A 21,482-nucleotide genomic window follows, 5' to 3' on the forward strand; every position below is an offset into this window, starting at 1 on the left:
AAAACTTTTACGTGGTAAAGAGTGTGTGGTGCGTTTACACTATAGAAAACAGAGAAGGGTATAGAGAAATAGAGCTAAATCCTGGAATTCAATTACCCGAAGCAAACAAAGATACTAATCCTACAATTCAGTTTGACTCCACATTGGCAAGAGGGAAGGAATCGATATGCACTATGCAGCTCTCATGGAGTTTTAAATTTTCACATGCATAGAGTGAAAGTTCAGTTTTTGTCCCTAAAATTGGCATGAATCTAACTTAAACATTAGAACATTGTCAGCACTGGTCCTAGTAAGTTAGGGAGTAAATGGATTGAAGGTGAAATAGCAAGAACGAAATGAAGTATAAAGGTAGAGAAAAAAGTAAAGTAAATTGAGTTTCATTGTGAATGCAAATTGAAGGCATAAAATGTAGGCATACAAGACAACATAGTGAGTGCCAAAGAAGCGAACACGGTCTGAAATTTAAACATTAAAGGCTGCGAGAACATGCTAGCAAGCTTATTAAGTGATGATGGAATGGAGTGCGTCCGTCCAAACGTTTAGTGGTGATCCCCGGCTTTCACCTGCAAGAGCAATCAATCTAGTTGTTGTAAGCAATCCCGGAGTGTTTGATCTGATCTCACAGTGCACAGAAGATAACTAATCAATCATTCGCAAATTTGAATAATTATATAAAATAGAAAAGGGAACCCTAGACCTAGAGCAAGTGCGTTCCGTTCCCCCAATCCCTTTCAATAGATTCTCAATAAGATAAAGGAGTGTGTGAAGTGAATTGAAAAAGGGAAAACAGAAGAGCTACGTGAGAAATCGAATGAGGATCGGGAGCATAGAGCCTATTGTAGACTTGTTCGCCGACGAGGTAGATACCGAAGGCGACGACGGCGATGCCAAGGCCAGGGGTGGCGTGGCGGAGCTGATTGGTGAGCATCGGATGCTTCCTCCATGCATCCCTTCTCCTGAAGAACTCTCCAGTGTGTTTTCCACTTCCAGATCCCATTCTATTCTTCCCTCCCTTCCTTCCTCCTCACCCACTCGCTTTGCTTTGCTTTTCTTTCTTTCCTTCCACCCTTACTGGGCTCCCGAGACCCGGCCCAAATCACCACGCTATTTAAAGCCCATTTTTTTCTTCTATTAAGCAGTGGATGAAACTGAAGCCCAAGAAGCCCATGGGCGGGCGGAGTGTGATGTTATGATGATTTTGGTTAGGGTGTGGTGTGCAGTGGCAAAGTGAGAGTCAGAGATGGTAGCTATTGGCTTTGGAGCCCCTCCTTCTCCACTTCCGTTTCATCTTCGCCTGGCTTCCTCTCCTTCTCCTTTGGCCTTCCCAATAATCCACAAATTCCAAAACGCAGGCAAGTCAGTGATAACAATCTGTTCAAAGAAAAATGCAAAATCAAGGGTGGTCACTCTCTGCTCTGCACCTGTGCAAGTAAGTGCTCGCTTAGAGTTTGATTCAAATTATTATATGAATAAATTGTGGCAAGGTTGATATGCAGGAGCAGGAGGTTAGTGATATTACTTTGAGAGAGAGAAGTGTTTCGGTTGTCCTATTGGCTGGAGGGCAGGGCAAGAGGATGGGAGTCTGTTCTCTTCCTAAACTTTTTTCATTTCCTTCTCTTTTCCCACATCGCATATGGCTTATCATTCTATTTCTTATCACAGGCTAGCATGCCAAAGCAGTATCTTCCTCTTTTTGGTCAACCCATTGCTTTGTATAGGTAAATCTAAATCAACACAACCTTCGTTAACTCTGCATAATCTCTACTCACTTTCTCAACGTCCCATTCTGTATTCGATTTTTATTTGTATCTTTGCTCGCTACAGGTGCTTTATATCGTGTTTCATTGCTTTCTCATATGCCATTCCTTTGCAGTTTCCACACTTTTTTTCACCTGGTTCAAGTCAAAGAAATTATTGTGGTTTGTGATCCTTCATACAAGGACATTTTTGAAGGTTTTTCCCAACCTTTAGCTTTGCTTTCTTTTATATACCATGTTTTTGCTTTGCCTCTTGGTTATCAATATTCTTTTTTGCTCAGATGCAAAGGGAGATTACCAAGCAGAACTCAAATTTGCACTGCCTGGAAAAGAAAGACAGGATTCTGTTTATAATGGCTTTCAGGAATGTGCAATTTTTTAATCTTAATAATGGTTTATATTCATGCATTCTTTGTCATTTTTTTAGTTTAATTCTATTTATTTCTTACTTCCCCCCCAATAATGATAATTCCCACCCTCAAAAAAAGGAAAAGCAATCTGAAATGTGGTTGGATAACCAGGATCTTGCCAGTTACGAAAACCATTTTCTTGAAAATATTTTTTGATAACTATATAGTTAATTCATTCATAATAAATCTTCGATAAAAATGTCTTGGTCAGACCAATATTAATAGGTTGGTTTTCTAGTCATCCACATTTTCAATGAATTTCAAGTTTTCACACACCCAAATATAATGTGTTGTTCAAAATCTTGAAATTCAAGATATTAATTTAACTGTAATTCACATGACAACATCTGTCTTATTATTGAGTTGTTGATCCCTTTAACACCCACAGATCCTTATATAACTATTAGATGCTCTTTTATGTTTTTGCAGGCTGTTGATCCTAACTCTGAACTTGTTTGCATTCATGATTCTGCAAGACCTTTGGTATTATCAGCAGATGTGAAAAAGGTCTGGGTTCAATAAGTTTCTCTTGCTCAAGTTTAAGTCCATTGCTTTTGATTTTTCTTAAAGTTAAATATTCACGAAGGAAATTCAACAATGTTACATTAGTCAGGTGTGAGTGAAATACAGAAGAATTTGTGTCTTCCATCAGCGATATAGTTAGGAAAATGTCAATTCTGTATATATATATATATATATATATATGCCATGTTAACTGGCATCAAGCATGTATCCATATTGGACACTTCAAATACTCCTAGCTCCTAGCCTAGCTACATTTAATAAGTTTTTACTGCTATTTTTTTTAACTTGTAAGCCAATACTACAAATGGGAGGATTTTCAGAGAGTTTCGCTAGCATTTCTCTTACAATAATTTGGTGAATTATAACATTTTATTATGTTATAGACTTATAGTGGCTCATAATTTTGTGTTAATTTTATATTAATTTAAAGCATTGTATTCTAGTCAATTTTGTCCTATGTTTTATACTATTAGTTGTATTCCTGTTTTTGAATTGTATCATCCGTGTCTTGTGTTGCATCTTTGCTTTGTAGGTTAGTGTCAATGATTTATATGGAACAAGAGCTAAAAAGCTCTGGTTTATTATTAACACCTTAATCACACTAGAGTGTACAGATCATGTTGAGGCTCTCTTATATCTAGAATTAAATAACTGAACCATTTCTGATGGCACACTCCTGGTAGAAGCGCTTACATTATTTGGATTTATCTGTACTATTTTACTGGATTTGAATGCATAGTTTGTCTGTTTTTTGTCATGGGCATCTTTCAAATTCCTATGAATGCCTATTAGTAATTTGCCTGCCTCCTCCATGCCTTTGTGGGTTCTCTCTCCATTTACATTTCAATGGATTCATATAAGAGAATACTTTTTTTGTGTTCTGTATTTAGGTCCTTAAAGATGGTTTATTGAATGGAGCTGCAGTTCTTGGTGTCCCTGTGAAGGCCACAATCAAAGAGGTATTTACTAAATGTTGGCACATGTCAATTCCCTCAACTCAGTTATTTTAAATGGTTGATGAATTTTCTTTTTCTATAAAAGTGAATTTGATATCTCCCACCTACAAAGAATTATGTAGAAAATTTCAAATCCAAATGTGATGAACAACTTTATGCAAGAATCCACATCTATCTGTGTTTGGTTTGGCCGTGAGGACCCAAAAACCAGCGTCCTATCATGATTTTCCACCACACTAGAGAGTAGTAGGTTTAAGTCTACCATTATTTTTTGAACATGATCCACTGTATTTTGAAACACACTACATGTTTTCCTTCGAGTGATAACAAATTACCGTTCATCAGGGTTGCGAATTTAGGTTGTCTTCCTTTCAAGTAAAATGCATTTTTTTGCAGCTATATTCTTTCTTCTTTCCCCTGCTTGTGTTGAATCTCTTTTTCTTTTTGTTATGGCATCTGATCCACAAGCTTAATTTTTAATTTCTTTTGATGTAATTTTAGGTTCACATCTGTGAATAGATGGAGGTCAGTTGTTCGCTTTACATTTATATAACTGCTGCACAACTATGGACAAGTTTTTATCTCAGCTGTGTTTTTGTTTACACTCGATAGAAGTAACAATAACTACAGGAATATTTGTGCACGTATATTCATTTTTATTTTGAATATAGATTAAAATTTTTATTTTGAATAGGCTCACTGCTCATATATTCATGAATTTAGTATTTTTCCTGCGTGATGGGTAAAGGTGATGAAACTTGTATAGCAACCTTGCTGCAGGCAAACAGGGAGTCGTTTGTTGTTAAAACACTGGACAGAAAAACGCTATGGGAGATGCAGACCCCACAGGTCACACAATAATAATGTATATCTCATCTTTGTTGAGAACCTGGCCAATTACTTAGGTGTTATCCATTTTTACAGGTTATCAAGCCTGAGTTGTTGAGGAAAGGCTTTGAGCTTGTAAATAGGTAGTTTCTCATGCTCATTCTTAGTTTAATTACCTTATTAAATCCACACATTTTTGCCATTGTTATGAACGACAAGGAATGAAATATACTGTCATAGTTTCATAAGGATTCATACTTTATACGAACTTATACAAACACTTTCTCGTCCCAAATAATTTGGTTTATTATTTGCAACAATGTTTAGAAGATACATCCTTCATCCTTTATGAGAATGTAACGGGTATCTTGTGCACAAACTCCTTGCAGGGAAGGTCTTGAAGTTACTGATGATGTGTCCATTGTTGAACACCTAAAACATCCTGTTTATATCACTCAAGGATCTTATACCAACATTAAGGTAGGCAAACTTCTCTCGATTTCTTCTCTACTCGAGTTTGGTAGATGATTATTGATTAATCTTGTTAAACCATACAAAGCCTTGTATTGTAACTTTACATTGCCATGTGATGTGATCCTGTCTGTAGCTGGCACACATTTATGAACGCCAAATAAAATTTGATTGAAAGCCAATCTTCAAACACAAGTTGTGCCCAAAATGGACCTACCAAAATAGTATACAATAAATCATTCAAAGCTTCTGACTATAAATAACAATACAACTGCTATAAACATTAATACAGAAAATACCATTCTTCCCCGTAGAGCATTTCGCCAGATTTCCTTGCCACCTACTTGGATCATTAAATTTTTATGTCACTGTTTAACCACCATAGCATAGGATACCATTCTCGACATTCATATTTTACAAAATCCTCGTCCTTTTCACATCTCCCATACAAGTTGCATGTCCAGCACTTTCTTCATGCCTTTTGCACCCACCAACCTCTTCAAAATCCACACATTTTTGCCATTGTTCTGCATACAATATTTACTGCTGGCTTAATGTTTACCAACAAGAAAACATTCCTTCACCTCTCAACGCATAAATCATGTCCTCTTTTAACATATTTTTTTCTTAATTTTTATTTAACCAAAAGCAAAAAGATTTTCTTGGATTTAACTTTATTTATATACACCATTGCTGAAAAACAATACTTATACTACCACTATATATACTCACTGCAAACTGTTTTTGCAGGTGACTACACCTGATGACATGTTACTGGCAGAGAGAATATTGAATATAAATGATGAAGACAATATAGTCTTGCCAGTTCACCTTTGAAGGGAAATCATATCCTGCAAGATAAGATAGAACTGGAAATCTTCTTTTTCAATAAATAGCGATCAAACAATGAACTTAAAAATCCTTTAGTCTTGTTTATCTTAGATTTATGATTAAGTTAGTGAAGTGTTTTAAGATAAAATATCAAACTTATTGGAATTGATATTTTTTTGGGTATTTAATTGAGCATTTTTACAAGACAACGATGTTCGGGTACGCCCAATGTGGTAGTTAAGTTCTTGAATTTTTGGCAGATAATTAATCATATACACAGTCAATAAAAAACATCCTTATTTCAAAAATATATGTGGTGATATTTAGTTAGATAATAGTGTAAATTTTACGTTATCAGTCTATTTTAGTTCAATTCTATAATTTATTTATACCTTAATTACTTATAGTTTAGTTTATCTACATTATACTATTACAATTTGCTTTTTTTCATTGTAATTTACTACTTCTTTTGTTTTAGTTTTCATAGTTGGTTTAGAAGGCTTCATAAACCTGGGCACAAATAAAATCAGTTTTGTATAATATGATTGATTGTTGAAGTAGCTCGTATATATTTATAAAATCTAACATATGATTGACAACCCCTGAATAAGGATATTTGTAAAAGTATTAATTTTAAAGAATTTATTTGCTTACGTGATAAAATAAAATCTGTAAATAATAATTGAATTAAGATTTTGTTGTGTTAGGACTATTTCATTTATTAATAAATCGTCGGTTCGAGTGAAATTAAACTAATTAAATAAGATTCAAGTCTTTAGATATTTTATACTAAAAAAATATGACTATAAAAAAAATTATTCTATTCACTTAGGCTTGTTTGGTTTAGGAAAAAAAAATGAAAAAAATAATAAAAAAGTAAAAGGTGAGATGAATTTATAGGTTATTTAATATAAAAGAAAACAACGTTAAAGTTTTTCATTTCTTTCGTATGCTTGTTCAGAAAATAAAATAAAAAAATGCATATAAACTTATATAAATATCCCTATAAAAAGCATGTAAAAGTAAGATTATTTTATTCTCTTCAATAATAATTTTTTTTTCTCAAATAGGAGAGAATACAAAATGTATACGTCTCATCAAATTTTAATCTTTCTTTTTATATTGTCAAAAAATTAAGTTAAAATATAATTTTCGTCCTTTTAATTTTTAAAATTTTTTATTTTAGTCTTCTTATTTTTTAATTGAGATATTTCATCCTCCATTTTTAAAAAGTTTATGAGTCTCTCACTTTTAAAAAATTAGTAATTTTGATCTTTGTGATCAATTTTAAATGTTGATCCATGTACTTTATAAACAAACGTAGACCAATACATATTTGTTTATTGTCCACATGACACATGTTTTTTAATTATTTAATTATTAACAAACTTAATTTATTAAAAAAAATTAAAAAATACATAATTAAGTTTGAAAGTAAAAATTGATTAAAATCGCATATTTTTTTAAAAGAGACAAAATGTCTAAATTAATTCAAAAAGAGAGAAAAAAAATTATGTGGATCTCAGAGTATCTCATGATCTATTTTGATTCAAAAATTTATCTTTTATTTTCATATTTTTTTTTATTTTTATCATCTAAACCAAACACATCATAAATATTGTTTGTATCAATGAAATTAAAGTAAACAAGGGATGCGAAATCAGCAATTTGACGAAAAAAATATAACACCATGGAATTTTCGTGACAAACTTGAATGTCATTACCTGATAGTCCTGTAATTTTTTGAAAAAAAATGTGATATTAACCGTGTCTGTTTGAGCATCATGTTGGTGAGAATCACGTCCAATTCCCATGTTAAAGTCAAAACTACGTTGTATTGCTTCAAATCTTTACATCCCATATCCATATTTTTTGGGGTTTGGACCCACTAAGTTAGTTTGGGTGGTGCTAACATTGTAGCATCATATAAACTAGCACAATGTTCGTGACAAAATTAATGTATCTTTAACATTATTTTGAGAATTATTTGGGGGAGAAGTTGGATAGCAAAAGAAATTCAAACCACTGTACTAGGTGAGTGATAGAGCCTTGGTCGCACCGACAAGGACAAAATGTCCTAATCAATTTTGGTTTAATGATTGTTGGTTGATCAAGGTCCATTTTGGCAGGAATTTAAGTAAGAATTATTTGAAAATACAATATAAAATGGGTTTTTAAAAGGTCAATAGTGGTCTAAGCAAATTGTGATAGCTGTAAGACACAAAAATAAGATGCTTGAAGATATATCAGCAAATAGATGGACACTAGTCACATTTTGAGCAATATAGTCAGGTCTAACCTAAAATTGCTTTTATTTTACAAAGTTTTACCCTTGCTAAGCAAAGCACCTTTATAAGCACGTTCACTAACTCATTTGTTGGTACTCCACTATAATAATTATTTATACAATATTTTAAGTAATTAATTAATCTAACTCATTTCCTTTTCTTTATAGTTCTACTACACATAATATAGAGCTCTAAACTCATTTGTGTGAAATACTGGTGTTAGATTAGTAGTTAGCCGACAGATTTGACTTCTCTTTTTTGGTAGACATTTGACTTCTCTTCAGAATACTTCAATGTGGAAGGGGAAGGCTAAAGTAACAAGAATTATAAAAGTAAATACAATTTTGTAGATAAAAGAAACAAAGGTTTCAATGTTCCTCTTTATTAGTTCTTTAAACAAAGGATGCAGCAAAAGGAACACAAGTTGAATGGAACTACTGAATCACATAACATTCGCATTTCACGCTCGCATCCTTGAAGAATCGCTCAAAGAAACAAAGGGTAGGAAAAATTTTGAAAAGAAAAAAGAAAAAAATATATTGGATAAACCTCAACTGAATCCTTCCTTATCTTCCCCGCCCCCTTTTATTTGGCTTAGTGCAGTCACCAAACAATGTAAAAGTTGCCGCTCTACCCGCTCTAACCGGGGTGCCACCTTTGACCTGCTTACAACACAGCGTGACATGTTATGTTTGTTCAGATTCTCATGCAACAACTTAGAAAACACACAAGTTTAGAAGTAAAGGGCACAGAATGAAGTTACCTTTATAACCCTTCTAGGCTTGGACTTATTCCAACATAAAAATCCACAACCACCCGCTCCTGACCCTGATTCATATCCCCTACACAAATAAAACATATTATATTTTTTGAACCAGCAAACATTTTTTCACACTCGCATGCAAATATTGTTTCATAAACTGCCATTCACTTCAAAATACTATTAAACCAATGGTGCAAACCAGAGGTGAGAGAAAAGGTGCATACAAAGCACAAACAAATTTCACCCTCTTAAAACCATACTGCAGGAAGGAAATCATACCGGAAAGAATAGCATAACTCAACAAAGGCAGCTTGAGTTTTAGGTTTGAATTAAAATAAAACAATAACATACAAAAATGCCATGTAACAAACTACAATATGGATAATGGATTAAGTACATGAATGCAATCATTTCCAGATATTAAAGACAACATATCACATTAATAAGACAAATATTAATAGTTTAATACTGAATTAACAATTGATGACGGTCAGATGTCACTCATGTCAGTGAGATACCATCTACGGGGTCCATTCCAGATGGATGCCACGTGAAGTAGCAAAGAGCAAAGGCTCCACACAGAGCTAACAGGCGCACATGCCAGCTCTTGTGTGTGTGTGAGTGAGTGAGTATATATGCATGTATTGACTTTAGAAATCCTATATAAAGTTGCATTTAACATACTATAAGCATGCATATAACTTTCAAGTAGGTGCATATACCACAAAAATAACTAAAACAATCCAAAATGTCCAAATGAAATCCCAGCATCTCACTCGTTACAAATATTAGTAATTTTACCCCAACATTTACCATTCAAATTCCAACTTAAATAGCCACTTCCATATAATTTCTTAAGGGAATAATTCAATAGGTTTCAATAGCAACAGTAAAAAAAAAATTCTACACTTATGCAGACAATGGAATTTCCCTTGAAAGAAAAAAAGTAGATTCCACTATCCTAGAAATTAATTCACGCATTCAAAAAGCATCTCATAAACATGATGCATAGAATAGTACAAGGAATTACCATGCAATTTGCCAAGTTTCTAATAGTATTGTTTGTACAGACATGGATTGCAAGATTGAAGGAAGACTTACAGATTGTCTTTTCCAGAAATTGTTGCTAAACTGTTGTCATGCAATAAACTTGGTGACATGGGAAAACGATCTGTCTTTCGACCAATCTGATCCTTCTGTGGGATCCTTCCATTTTTAAGGCTTAAAACTTTGACTTCATCATTTGGATCATCTTCCCAATGCTGGTGAGAGGGAAATCTCGTTGAATCCATGGACTCAATTGGGTCCACACCATTCTGTGGCAGTACTTGATTCTTCTCAGGTCTCAACCGACTCAATGATCCAGGGGAACCCTTTTCAACTGCCTGTAACCAGGCAGTTTCCAGCCTCTGTTCACGAATGATGGATTCAATTCTTTGCATTGGATTATCCTGTCTCCTCTCCCTCACACCATTTCCTTCAGCCAAAATATCTGATGAAGCAGCGGTAGATTGAAGGTTTCCATCCAGCAAAGGAGGAAAACTAGAATAAGACTCCGTTCCGTTCATATGACTCTTTCTTTGTTCCTTCTCACCAGCCACTGTTGACTCTGCCTGCTTTAGGCCCGGTAGATTAACTTGATTTTCACCTTCGCCATTTGGCAAATGGATTATTCTTACCTCCACATTGCGCCTAAGAACCATTTCCATGGAGTTTGTAATGCTTCTTAAAAACCTCTCAACCCTAACTTTAATATCTGCATCCTCAAAAGCAACATATGCTACCAAAACACCTGCAAGGAGAAACTATATTAGGAGAGGGGGGAATAATAATGCATGACAAAACAAAAGCTGAGTTCTAGTAATAAGGTGCAACAAAGCAGCATCAGATGAGAGGAAAGAAAAACGGGAGATCTGTTAAAATAAGGAACGAAGATGAAAATGTTAGACAAAAGCACTGATATCTACAGAATGTCTTTGAGGGGGAGAACGACACATAAAGGATTAAAATGACTTGTGTTATTTCAGGGATAATTTTGTACCTCATTCTTAAGGAATCTATCATATCTTGGTAAACTCACTTGTTACCTTATTAGATTAAGGTTAGGATTAAAGTACTTGACCTAATTCCTGATACATAACTACATATAGAGGTTAATAATAGTATCTTTTTCGCAATACATCACAATGCATGATAACATCCTATTATTCTGAGTTTCTACTCTCTCCTTTTCTCCTTTACCTAAATCCTATAATTTCAATAAGCACACTGAAGAAATATCAATTCAACTCCTATAAGTTGCACTTGCAACCAAAATGATTGACGATGATCTGTAATACACATTCTACACAATGAGATTCATTTTCCTCAAACATAATTCAAGTTGCCTTTCTTCAACCATGTTATGTAACTCAAGTGTCAATTATTTCCTTTGAATAAAAGAAGTAGACACAACTGAAATAAAAAAGGTCCTTCAAAAAAAATCCTTAAATGAAAAAGGAAATTATGCAGAATAATTACTGAAAATCGAATAAAATATCCCTTTCATTAGTACATACAAGAACAAACAATCAGCAGACAATCCAGGGTAGTTGTCATCAGTAACAATAGGGCATTAATGAATTATTGGCTGTTTGATAAACTCTGAAAACCAGTTATAAAAAACATCTGGTATATATTTGTTTATAAGTAAACAGCTTAATATAACCAGGTTTGTCAGAAATGCTTCTAAATACTCGTAAAGAAGGAAGAAATTCAATTGAGCAAAAAATATTATTAGCTTACCTTCTACTTCACATACGGACACAAGCTTTCCATGATTGTGTAGCAGCTGCCTCAATGTCTTCGAGTGACACCTCTCAATACAATGCACCCAGATGTAACATAACTTCCCTGAATCTATGCACCTAAACATTGTATTCCCAACCATAAGATCATCAGATGAGACCACTGTGGAGCCATCATCTATGACTGGGCTGCTTGACGGCTTTGATTTCAAGCTGAAACCTTCAATCTTTGAGGATATATCCTTTTGATGGTGGGAATTATCATTTACGGCTTTTTGCTGGGATGCAGTGTATGCTGACTTTTGAGGCACGTATTGAGGGTCTGACTTATGCGTGCAAGAGGTAACGTCTCTCGAAACACTTGATGGATCATCTTCAGTTGTCTTGCAGCTCTGTCTCCTACTGCTACTTGACTGAGTAAGATCAGGAGAAGGTGTAGAACCAAGCTGCAATAGAGTTGCTGTGAACCATGTAGAGCGTTCACTGGATGTCCTTAACTGTTTCTCTGCCTCCGAGAGAAGCTTCAAAGCATTTTTTAACCTCTCCAACTCTGATTCATTCACTGAGCACGAAATCCAAGTGCATTTCAATAATCATCAGATGATGGTAGAATTTTCATTATTATAAAACATGACATTATAACAATTGATAATATGTATCAAAGCCCAAGGTCACAACCAAAAAATGGGATCTAGGAAGCAGGCTCAGATGGCAATTGCTGAAATTCATTAAACCAGAGGACTTTTTATTTTTTAAATGATTTGACAGTTTTTCCAGTTGACAAATTTGATGCTCCAGTAAGTACAAGGAAAAAGAACATCTCAAAATATAGAAATGAGAAGTTGTGCATTATATATAAAATAATATGCATCCTTCAACTAGTTTTTCATAGAGAATTTAATCTAGACGGTAAGTCGGTAAGTCAGTAGTATAAGTAACCCATCATAGCATTTAGTCACATCATATGATAGACCACCAAAATATGAATAAAGAGTATCAATCTATGTCAATATATAACTGTGAAAACAGTTTTGTATTTTGTCCGAAAGGGTTGTTAGCTTTTGCTAATTGCACCTCAATAGGATCAGTTAGTTGGTTAGCTTTCTGTTAGAGTTAGTTGGCTTTTTGTTCGAGATAGTTATAGTCAGTTCTGTTGTGTTTTCTGTTAAAGTTAGTTGGCTTTCTGTTAGAGTTAGTTATAGGTAGTTCTGCTGTATAGAGGTTTATAAATACCTGGATTGTAACTATCTCTAACTAGTTTTTCAGATCAATAAAATCAGCTTTGTTCTTCTCCTTTTTCTCTGTTATCTCTCTGCTTTCCTCTCAGTTTATCAAAACTGGTATCTAGAGCCATTTTTTCATAATTCTGTGTTTCTTCAAGGTCCTGTTATGTGCTTTCATGGCTTCCGCTCCATCAAATCTCATTTCTCAGTCGGTCGTTCTCTAACTCTATTGCAAAGAAGCTTGATGATTCGAATTATCTCCACTGGCGACAACACGTCAAACCAGTGATCAAATCGCACAAGCTGCAGCGATTTGTCGTTAATCCAGTCGTTCCTCCTCGTTATCTCATTGAGGATGATCGTATTGTTGATCGCGTCAATCCAGAGTATGAAATCTGGGAAGTTCAAGACCAAATGCTTCTTGTTTGGCTGCAGTCTACGCTTTCGAAGTCTGTGTTGTCAAGAGTTCTAGGTTCCAACCATTCCTATCAGGTTTGGGACAAAATCCATGAATATTTCAATCTCCACACTAAATCCTGTGCGCGTCAACTCCGCACTGCGATGCGTGCAGTCACTCTTGATGGAAAATCAATTGATGAATATTTGCCCAAGATCAAAGGATATGTAGATGAACTGGCTGGTGTAGGTGTTCCTGTTCGGCATGAGGAGTATGTTGATGAGCTCCTTGAAGGATTACCGTTTGATTATGCACCGGTAATTTCTGTCATTGAGAGTAAGAAGCGCGCTCCATCTATTGCAGAAATCGAAGCTCTTCTCTGGTCATGAAACTAGGCTCACACGATACAGTCGAGATGCTCAATTGGTCAGTTCTGCCTTGTTGAACTACACCCAAGGTTATGCACAGCCAAACACTTATAAAAACAGTGATTTTGGTGGCTCTCGAGGCTCGTTTGGCCGTGGTGATGGTCGCGGCACCTTTTCTGATCGAAATTCTGGACGTGGTAGCGGTGGTTCCAGCAGAGGCCATGGAGGTGGCCAGTTTGCCAATTTTCAGTGCCAAATTTGTCTAAAGTATGGGCACACTGCCAATGTCTGTCATTTCAGAACTGATATTGGTTTTCAGCCACATGAGTCCCTAACCTTTTTTGATCCCACCACGCTGCAACCTATCCCCTATTTTACTGGTTCAACCAGATCCTCCAATACTTGGGTTAATCCCATTACTAAGTCCACTGTTCTTGGTCCCAGTCAGCCCAGTGCCATGCTCACAAACTCCTCCTCTCATGGTAATGGAGCATCTGGCTCCACTTGGATACCAGATTCTGGAGCCAGTTTTCATGTTACTGGTGATTCTCAAAATATTAAACAATTTACTCATTTTGATGTACCTGAGCAGATTTTCATAGGCAATGGTGAAGGTTTAAGTATCTCCAACACTGGTTCCTCAGTTTTTGTTTCTCCTAATGATACTGCCATAACCTTTAAGCTTCATAAGTTGTTACATGTTCCTTCAATTTCGAAAAATTTGTTAAGTGCGAGTCAATTTGCTAAAGACAACTCTGTTTTCTTTGAGTTTCACCCTCATTTGTCTCTTGTGAAATCTCAGGAGACCAATAAAATTTTCCTACAAGGAGTGGTTGGTGCTGATGGCCTATATTCTTTTCACAACCTCAAGCTTCAAGGCAATCCTTCTCTGCTGATGTCCACTTCTGCATCTGTTCCAAATGTTGAGTTTCCTACTTTAGCTGCTACTGTCAATAATACTTCTAATATTGTTTCAAATTCTGATGTTACCTCTTCCAATGGTCCTAATTTTTGGCATGCTAGGTTAGGTCATCCTAATGAGCATGTAATGAAAATTGTTCTCAAACAGTGTAATATTTCTCAACTGAATAAAAACATCACAGAGTTTTGTTCCTCTTGTTGTATGGGTAAAGCTATTAGGTTACCCTCTCACAACTCAACTTCTGTTTATTCAACTTTAGAACTCATTTTCACTGACCTATGGGGACCTTCCCATGTTACCTCTTATGCTGGCTATACATATTATGTTTCCTTCATTGATACTTTCTCTAGTTATACATGGATATTTCCTATAAAGTCCAAGGCTGAAACCATTTCTGTTTTTCAAAACTTTAAGTCCATGGTTGAGTTACAACTTAACACCAAAATCAAGAGTATTCAGTCGGATTGGGGAGGTGAATACAGACCTTTCTCCAGACTTCTAGCCTCTTTTGGTATTTCTCATAGACTTATTTGTCCCCATACTTATCACCAAAATGGTGTGGTTGAGAGAAAACATAGACACATAGTTCATTTGGGTTTAACCTTGCTGCATCATGCTTCTCTACCCTTGCAATTTTAGGATTATGCCTTTACTACAACTGTTTATCTTATTAACAGGCTTCCCACTGCTTCTCTCAAGTTTGTTATTCATTTTGTTACTTTGTTTAATAAAGAGTCTGATTATCATTTTCTTCGAACTTTTGGGTGTGCATGTTTTCCTTTACTAAGGCCATATCATACACACAAGCTCAATTTTCGAACTTAAGAGTGTTTGTTTCTGGGTTATTCCTTGTCTCACAAGGGTTACAAGTGTTTGTCATCCTTTGGTAGAATTTACATATCTAAGGATGTTTTATTTAATGAATTGAGATTTCCCTATATTGATCTTTTTCCTTCTTCCTCTAATCCCACAAAAAATCTTGATTCTTATTTTAGCCAAAGTCCTAACCTTTCTCCACCTTTTGTTGCCCCTATTCCTTAAACATCTCAAGCATCACCTGTTAATTCAAGCTCTGTTCCTCTTATTCCTCCAAGTTTTTCACCCTTACCTGCTTATTCCCCATCACAACTGTTTCTATACCTTGTCCCTCCACTTCTTCTGCACCCATCCCTATTCAGCCACAAAATTCTGAGTCTACTAACCCTACTTCATCTGCTTCAGAGTCTGTCTATACCTAATTCTATCCCAGTCAATACCCACCCTATGCAAACAAGGTCTAAATCTGGTATTCACAACCCTAGACTTCACCCTTCACTTTTTCTCACTCATTCTGAGCCTAAAACTATGAAACAAGCTCTAGCAAACAAAGATTGGCTCATTGCTATGCAACAGGAGTATGATGCCTTGCTGAAAAATCATACTTGGGATTTAGTATCTTTATCTCCTAACAGACAGGCCATTGGTTGTAAATGGGTTTACAGGGTGAAGGAAAATGCTGATGGATCAATTAATAGGGTTCAAAGCAAGATTGGTAGCTAAGGGGTTTCATCAAGTTCATGGTTTTGATTTCCATGAAACTTTCTCTCCTGTGATCAAGCCTGTCTCTATTTGAATTATTCTTACTCTTGCCCTGTCCTAAGGGTGGAAACTGTTCCAACTTGATGTGAATAATGCCTTTTTAAATGGTACTCTTGAAGAAACTGTTTTTATGATACAACCTCCTGGTTTTGAAGTTGTAGACTAGTCACTGGTCTGCAGGCTAAATAACGCTATCTATGGGTTAAATCAGGCTCTAAGGCAATGGTTTGACAGACTCAAGTCCACTCTGTTACAGTTTGGGTTTGTTGGCAACAAAAGTGATTCTTCCTTATTTATCTATCTGCATCAAGTGGATGTTGTTTATCTGCTGATATATGTGGATGATATAATTCTCACAGGTAGCTCAGCCACTCTGATTCAGCAGCTCACAAACAGACTGAATACTGCTTTTTCTCTCAAACAGCTTGGTCATCTGGATTATTTCTTGGGTCTGGAAATCAAATATTTGTCCAACAGTGCTGTTTTAATGACCCAGAGTAAATATATTCGTGATTTACTTCACAAAACTCACATGGCTGAAGCTCATTCAATCTCTTCTCCCATGGTTTCTAACTGCAAGTTGTCTAAACATGGTGCTGATGTTTTTCATGATCCTTCTCTCTATAGGTTTGTAGTTGGTGCATTACAATATGTTACTCTCACTAAACTTGAAATTAGTTTTGCTGTCAATAAGGTTTGCCAATTTATGGTTGCTCCTTTGGATTCTCACTGGACAGTGGTGAAAAGGATTAAGGTACTCTATTTCATGGTCTGCTCCTGCAGCCTGCTTCTATAAAGAATCCCTTGGCCATTCGAGCATTCTGTGATGCTGATTGGGCATCTGATGTGGATGACAAGCGCTCCACCTCAGGGACTGCCATTTTTCTTGGTCCTAACTTAGTCTCTTGGTGGTATCGCAAACAAAAGGTTACTACAAGGTCTAGTACTGAAGTTGAATATCGCAGCATTGCTCAAACTTTCATTGAATTGACTTGGATTTATACCCTGTTGATAGAGTTACAAGTTTCTTCACTACTCATTAGTTATAGTTAGTTCTGCTGTATAGAGGTTTATAAATACCTAGATTGTAACTATCTTTAACTAGTTTTTCAAATCAATAAAATCAGCTTTATTCTTCTCCTTTTTCTCTGTTATCTCTCTACTTTCCTCAGTTTATAAAAAAAAGAGAAATATTATTGAATAACAAAAAGAAGAGGCCCTCAGCTCTTACAATAGAAGAAGGTCCAGAGCTCAGTTCCTCAAAGAAAAGATATTTATTTGCCAAAGAAAGCAACCCAAAATGGTTATCTCCCTTCTACAGCCCCCCTCCCCACTATCTAAACTGGCTCATGTAACAATGTTGCCTGCTCAGGAATTCTAATTATTCTCCTCCATATATACCTGTATCCTGCCTTTTAGTATAAACCTTCCAAACCCTGCATTTCTTATGGGAGTGGATCCAGCAATTGATCCTTGTCCTGTTCAGCCCAATGATCGGGCTTAGGCACAAAATCCAGTATCCCACCATCATAGCAAACAACTGATGTTTCACATACAAACATGATATAACAGTATCAAATAGCAATATAATGATATTGGTTCATGTTAACCAATATCCTTTTTGATACAGATGAGTACATGAACTAATCAGTCATCCTTAATTTTTGAATGGGTAAGGGCATTGCACTAAGTAACACTGAAGTTATTCTGTGTGATTTAAGGAGAATAACATATTAAGGCCAAAATTAAGATGAATAACAGATAAAAATCTTATTAAATCTAAGTAAGAATTGTACTCACAACTCCGTCCACCAAAGAATGAATCATCAGGTTTGGTGTCAATGACTGCATATGATCCAGCAATGATATCCATGATAAGACCGGCTAGTTGAGACATCAAAACCATTGGATCAACTCCAGAGTCCATCAGTTCTCTGGCTCTTTTCACTGTCTCTACAGTATCTGACGACATTGCTAACTCCAAAAGTTCCAATAATTTTTCATCTGAAACAACTCCCACCTGTTGCAGGTAGTAAAAAACATATTTTTAAGCTAACCATTTGACCAAAAAACTTTTGTAAGGTTAAAAGCATTATTAGAACTGTTATATGCATGTTTGGATTAGCTTATTTGGGATCAAAAAGGCTCTTTTTGGCCAACTTCCTAATAGAGCTTTTGAAGAAAAAAAAATGATCACCTCATAATCAGGTGTTTGAAAACATGAATAAGCCAAAGATTAATGGTTGCAACAAACTCACAAGTTCATTGACAAGAGAAGTAGTAATTCTCTTCCCCAGCAAACTAAGTTGTTCTAACATTGTTTCTGCATCTCGAAGTGAACCATCTGCATTCATAGCAATGAGATCCAGTGCATCTGCTTCAACATCAAGGTTCTCCTGAGTAGATATTTTCCTCAACCTGGTCACAATATCCCCATCTTTAATTTTATTAAAAAGGTACTTCTGGCATCTAGATTGTATTGTTCGTGGCACATTGTCAAGATCAGATGTTATAAAAATGAATACTACTCGCAGGGGTGGTTCTTCCAGAAACTTAAGAAATCCCAACCATGTCTTGGAGGGCAACAGGTGACACTCATCAATAACAAAAATTGTATATTGTGGGGAGGCTGATGATGATCCACTTGACAATCGTTTTAGTAGATATCTAGCCTTATCAATTCCTCTCTTATTAGTTCCATCAACTTCCAATAGATCACTGCTCTTACCAGAAATGAAATCAACACATTCCCTGCAGTAGCCACAAGGTTTGCTCTCATCAGGACTTGCACAATTCAAGGCAGCAGCAAATATCCTAGCTGTTGATGTTTTGCCAGTCCCACGGGGACCTTGAAACAGATAGACGGGAGCAATCCGTCCCCTTGAAACAGCATTGATAAGTGACTGAACCACAATATTCTGCCCAAACAGTTCACCAAAGAACATGGGCCTATACTTCTGGCTGAAACTCCGATTATTTTCTGGTGTGCTCTCATATTCCCCTTCCCCATTGAGAGCTACAATCTCCAATCCCTCTTGACTCCTACAACTCGATGACCACCTTCTTCCATCCAACCGGCTCAATCCCTCAAGATCAAGCTCCCCAAAGTTTGTGGAAAGCTCGTCATCACTCCAACCGGTTCCCACAGACGACCCTTCTCTAACATCACCACTGTTAGTGAGCAATGGAATAACACCTCGAGCACTCCTCAAAGAGAGTCTCCGCTTGTGAGAAGCCGAAGCTGATCTACGGTGTGTTGGATAAATACTTTGACTTCCACAGAGCATGCTACTCCCTTTTCTCCTCAAAGTATCCGACAGCGAAGGAGAATAACAACTCCCACACATCCGTCTATGTTTAGGAGTTCTCTTGGACCAGTAGCAAGGAATTCCACATCCTTGACGGCCAGGCAAATCCAAATGATCATCAATCTCATCGTCGCCGTCGCCATCATTGACCGAGGTGGTGGTTCCATCCCAGGATCCAAGAGTGCTGGGATAACGGTGACCGTACCTATTGTAAGAACTAGTTGACAATGCAGGGGTGCTATAAGAATAAGAAGAGTCCTCTTTCCGGCTTCTTCTCAAGAACTTGGAGGAAGAGCGAGACCAGTTCTTTTGCCTGAGTTTGAGAAGCAAAGGGGAAGTCCCCGAAATTGGTCTCACACCCTCGGAATTAGTGTAATCCTCGGTATCATCATCAGAGTGTTCAACCGAGTCATCCCTGTTAAAAAAAGGCGAAGGATGTCCTTCTAGCAATGCCTTGGAAGAACTCAATTTTTTTCTCCCTGGTCTATGGTGTTGATACTTTGCTAAAAAATCAAAATGTGGGTTATTTTTCTTACTCTTTTTCTTAACTGGAACCGCTCTTCTGGAAACAAGATTGGCATCCCCACATCGGAAAATGGAAGAACGAGCGCCGCCGCCACCATCGGCAGCAGCCAAGTAAGTATCACTCTTTGAGTCACAACCATTGCGAGCATCACTCAAACTATCTCTGTCTCTGTCCCCGAGAAGCGAAGAAGATCCATCGTCATCATCATCTTCTTCTTCTTCCTCATCGTTGTATTTCTCACTGGAAGATTTGTAGTTCTTCCAGTTGTACAAGAACACCCTCTTGTCCTTGTCCTTGTCTTTGTCATTGGGGGTAGTGAACCTTCTACTGGCAGTGTCTTTGTTCCATGCAGCCACAGATCTTGATGAACTGAGTGGTGACTTCCAAGAAGAAGTGGTGCCAGGATCTCTGAGTACTCGAGCAGCCTTGCGGATTTGGGTGAGTTCCTTCTTCAAGTGAAGCTCAGATACCCGCATTTCTGACATCTTCTTCTTCAAAATGAATGACACATGCTCACTTACATTTACTCACAAACCCACTTGAGGATTCTGTGTAAAAATGATGGCTTTGTGAGTGGGAAAAAAGGAGAGAGAGCAGAAGCAGATCTGACAGTAGAGTAGAGTAGAGTAGAGCGTGTGTGAAAATGAAAGGAAATGGGGTATCTTTTTTTGTTGACTGCTCCTCTCTCTTAATACGTTAGGGTTTCCTTTTTGATTTGGCGCTCCAATTGAAGTGAAAGTGTTGAATTCAATTGAATCTCAGAATCTGTTTGTTTGTTTGTGTGGGATGATTCCATTCAATGGGTCGTTTGGTTGCTTTTTATGATCATCGAAAAAAGGACCAACAATTAACGTAACATAACGTGGGATGGGATCAAAATAAGAAGAGAGATTCTTTCTAAATTCTATAAAGAAATGTCTTGATTGATTCCTGTCTTATTTCTCTTAATTGCCTTATTAACATCCTATCATATCCCCACAGAGAAAAAAACTGCTTTTTAGGAGAAACAAAGCACATTTAGCGTACCTCGCATAATTTTCCTTTTATTTCTCTATTGTTCAATTTTAATTATTGATTTCCTTACTTATCGGTCAAAATAAGTCTAACTGTATCTCATCATTTCAATTCATGCAACAAATATGTTTACATAATTTTTTTATAAAAAAAACCTAATAACTATAGAAAGTAATTTTAGATTTGACGTGAATCAAATATTCTCATGTAACTAAATATATCCCCATAAATGTGCAACGACGAATGGTGTGAAATATCTTTGAATAAAAGCTTAATATAACTTTTCATATATTATCTTTTCGCAGTTATTTTACTGTAATATATTATGTTTTATTTTGATATTTTATACTTTTGAAATATATCTATTTGATCATTTTTTTAATTTTTTATTAGAAATATTAATATTCTATTAACTTTTATATTCTAAAGTGACTTAATATCAGTTTTAATCTAATATATTTCACAATTATTTCAATACTAAATTTTAAAATTTTCATTATTATTTTTTATGATTTTTAAATGTATCATTAT

At 36.0% G+C, this 21,482-nt stretch overlaps 3 protein-coding genes across 6 annotated transcripts; 1 reads left to right on the forward strand and 2 right to left on the reverse strand.

The window, feature by feature from the left end:
- Positions 1 to 349: 349 nt before the first annotated feature.
- LOC114392244 (NADH dehydrogenase [ubiquinone] 1 beta subcomplex subunit 3-B-like) lies at positions 350 to 1,052 on the reverse strand. 2 transcript variants are annotated; one of them, XM_028353296.1, is made up of 2 exons: positions 800 to 1,052; positions 350 to 563 (listed from the first exon to the last, which is right to left on the reverse strand). In XM_028353296.1, the coding sequence occupies exons 1-2, from the start codon at positions 995 to 997 to the stop codon at positions 540 to 542; spliced, it is 222 nt and encodes a 73-aa protein (XP_028209097.1). In that variant the 5' UTR covers positions 998 to 1,052; the 3' UTR covers positions 350 to 539. The 2 variants fall into 2 exon arrangements, with proteins under 2 accessions (XP_028209097.1, XP_028209096.1); XM_028353295.1 differs by having other exon boundaries at positions 698 to 1,044.
- Positions 1,053 to 1,140: 88 nt separating this feature from the next.
- LOC114392243 (2-C-methyl-D-erythritol 4-phosphate cytidylyltransferase, chloroplastic) lies at positions 1,141 to 6,028 on the forward strand. 3 transcript variants are annotated; one of them, XR_003662268.1, is made up of 11 exons: positions 1,141 to 1,429; positions 1,485 to 1,580; positions 1,663 to 1,718; positions 1,874 to 1,953; positions 2,039 to 2,121; positions 2,597 to 2,674; positions 3,583 to 3,651; positions 4,415 to 4,497; positions 4,573 to 4,619; positions 4,866 to 4,956; positions 5,698 to 5,987. XR_003662268.1 is itself a non-coding variant. In XM_028353293.1 (11 exons), exons 1-11 carry the CDS (start codon positions 1,241 to 1,243, stop codon positions 5,782 to 5,784), a joined length of 933 nt encoding a protein of 310 aa, XP_028209094.1. In that variant the 5' UTR covers positions 1,151 to 1,240; the 3' UTR covers positions 5,785 to 6,028. The 3 variants fall into 3 exon arrangements, 2 of the variants coding, with proteins under 2 accessions (XP_028209094.1, XP_028209093.1); XM_028353293.1 differs by having other exon boundaries at positions 1,151 to 1,429; positions 1,497 to 1,580; positions 4,429 to 4,497; positions 5,698 to 6,028; XM_028353292.1 differs by having other exon boundaries at positions 1,152 to 1,429; positions 4,429 to 4,497; positions 5,698 to 6,028.
- A 2,353-nt stretch (positions 6,029 to 8,381) lies between these two features.
- LOC114393604 (protein STICHEL-like) lies at positions 8,382 to 20,897 on the reverse strand. Its single transcript, XM_028354960.1, has 6 exons — positions 18,362 to 20,897; positions 17,904 to 18,123; positions 11,614 to 12,177; positions 9,931 to 10,621; positions 8,830 to 8,908; positions 8,382 to 8,728 (listed from the first exon to the last, which is right to left on the reverse strand). The coding sequence occupies exons 1-6, from the start codon at positions 20,420 to 20,422 to the stop codon at positions 8,633 to 8,635; spliced, it is 3,711 nt and encodes a 1,236-aa protein (XP_028210761.1). The 5' UTR covers positions 20,423 to 20,897; the 3' UTR covers positions 8,382 to 8,632.
- Between the last annotated feature and the right edge of the window lie 585 nt (positions 20,898 to 21,482).

The sequence above is a fragment of the Glycine soja genome, chromosome 17, assembly GCF_004193775.1.
Source record: "Glycine soja cultivar W05 chromosome 17, ASM419377v2, whole genome shotgun sequence".
Lineage (NCBI taxonomy): Eukaryota > Viridiplantae > Streptophyta > Magnoliopsida > Fabales > Fabaceae > Glycine > Glycine soja.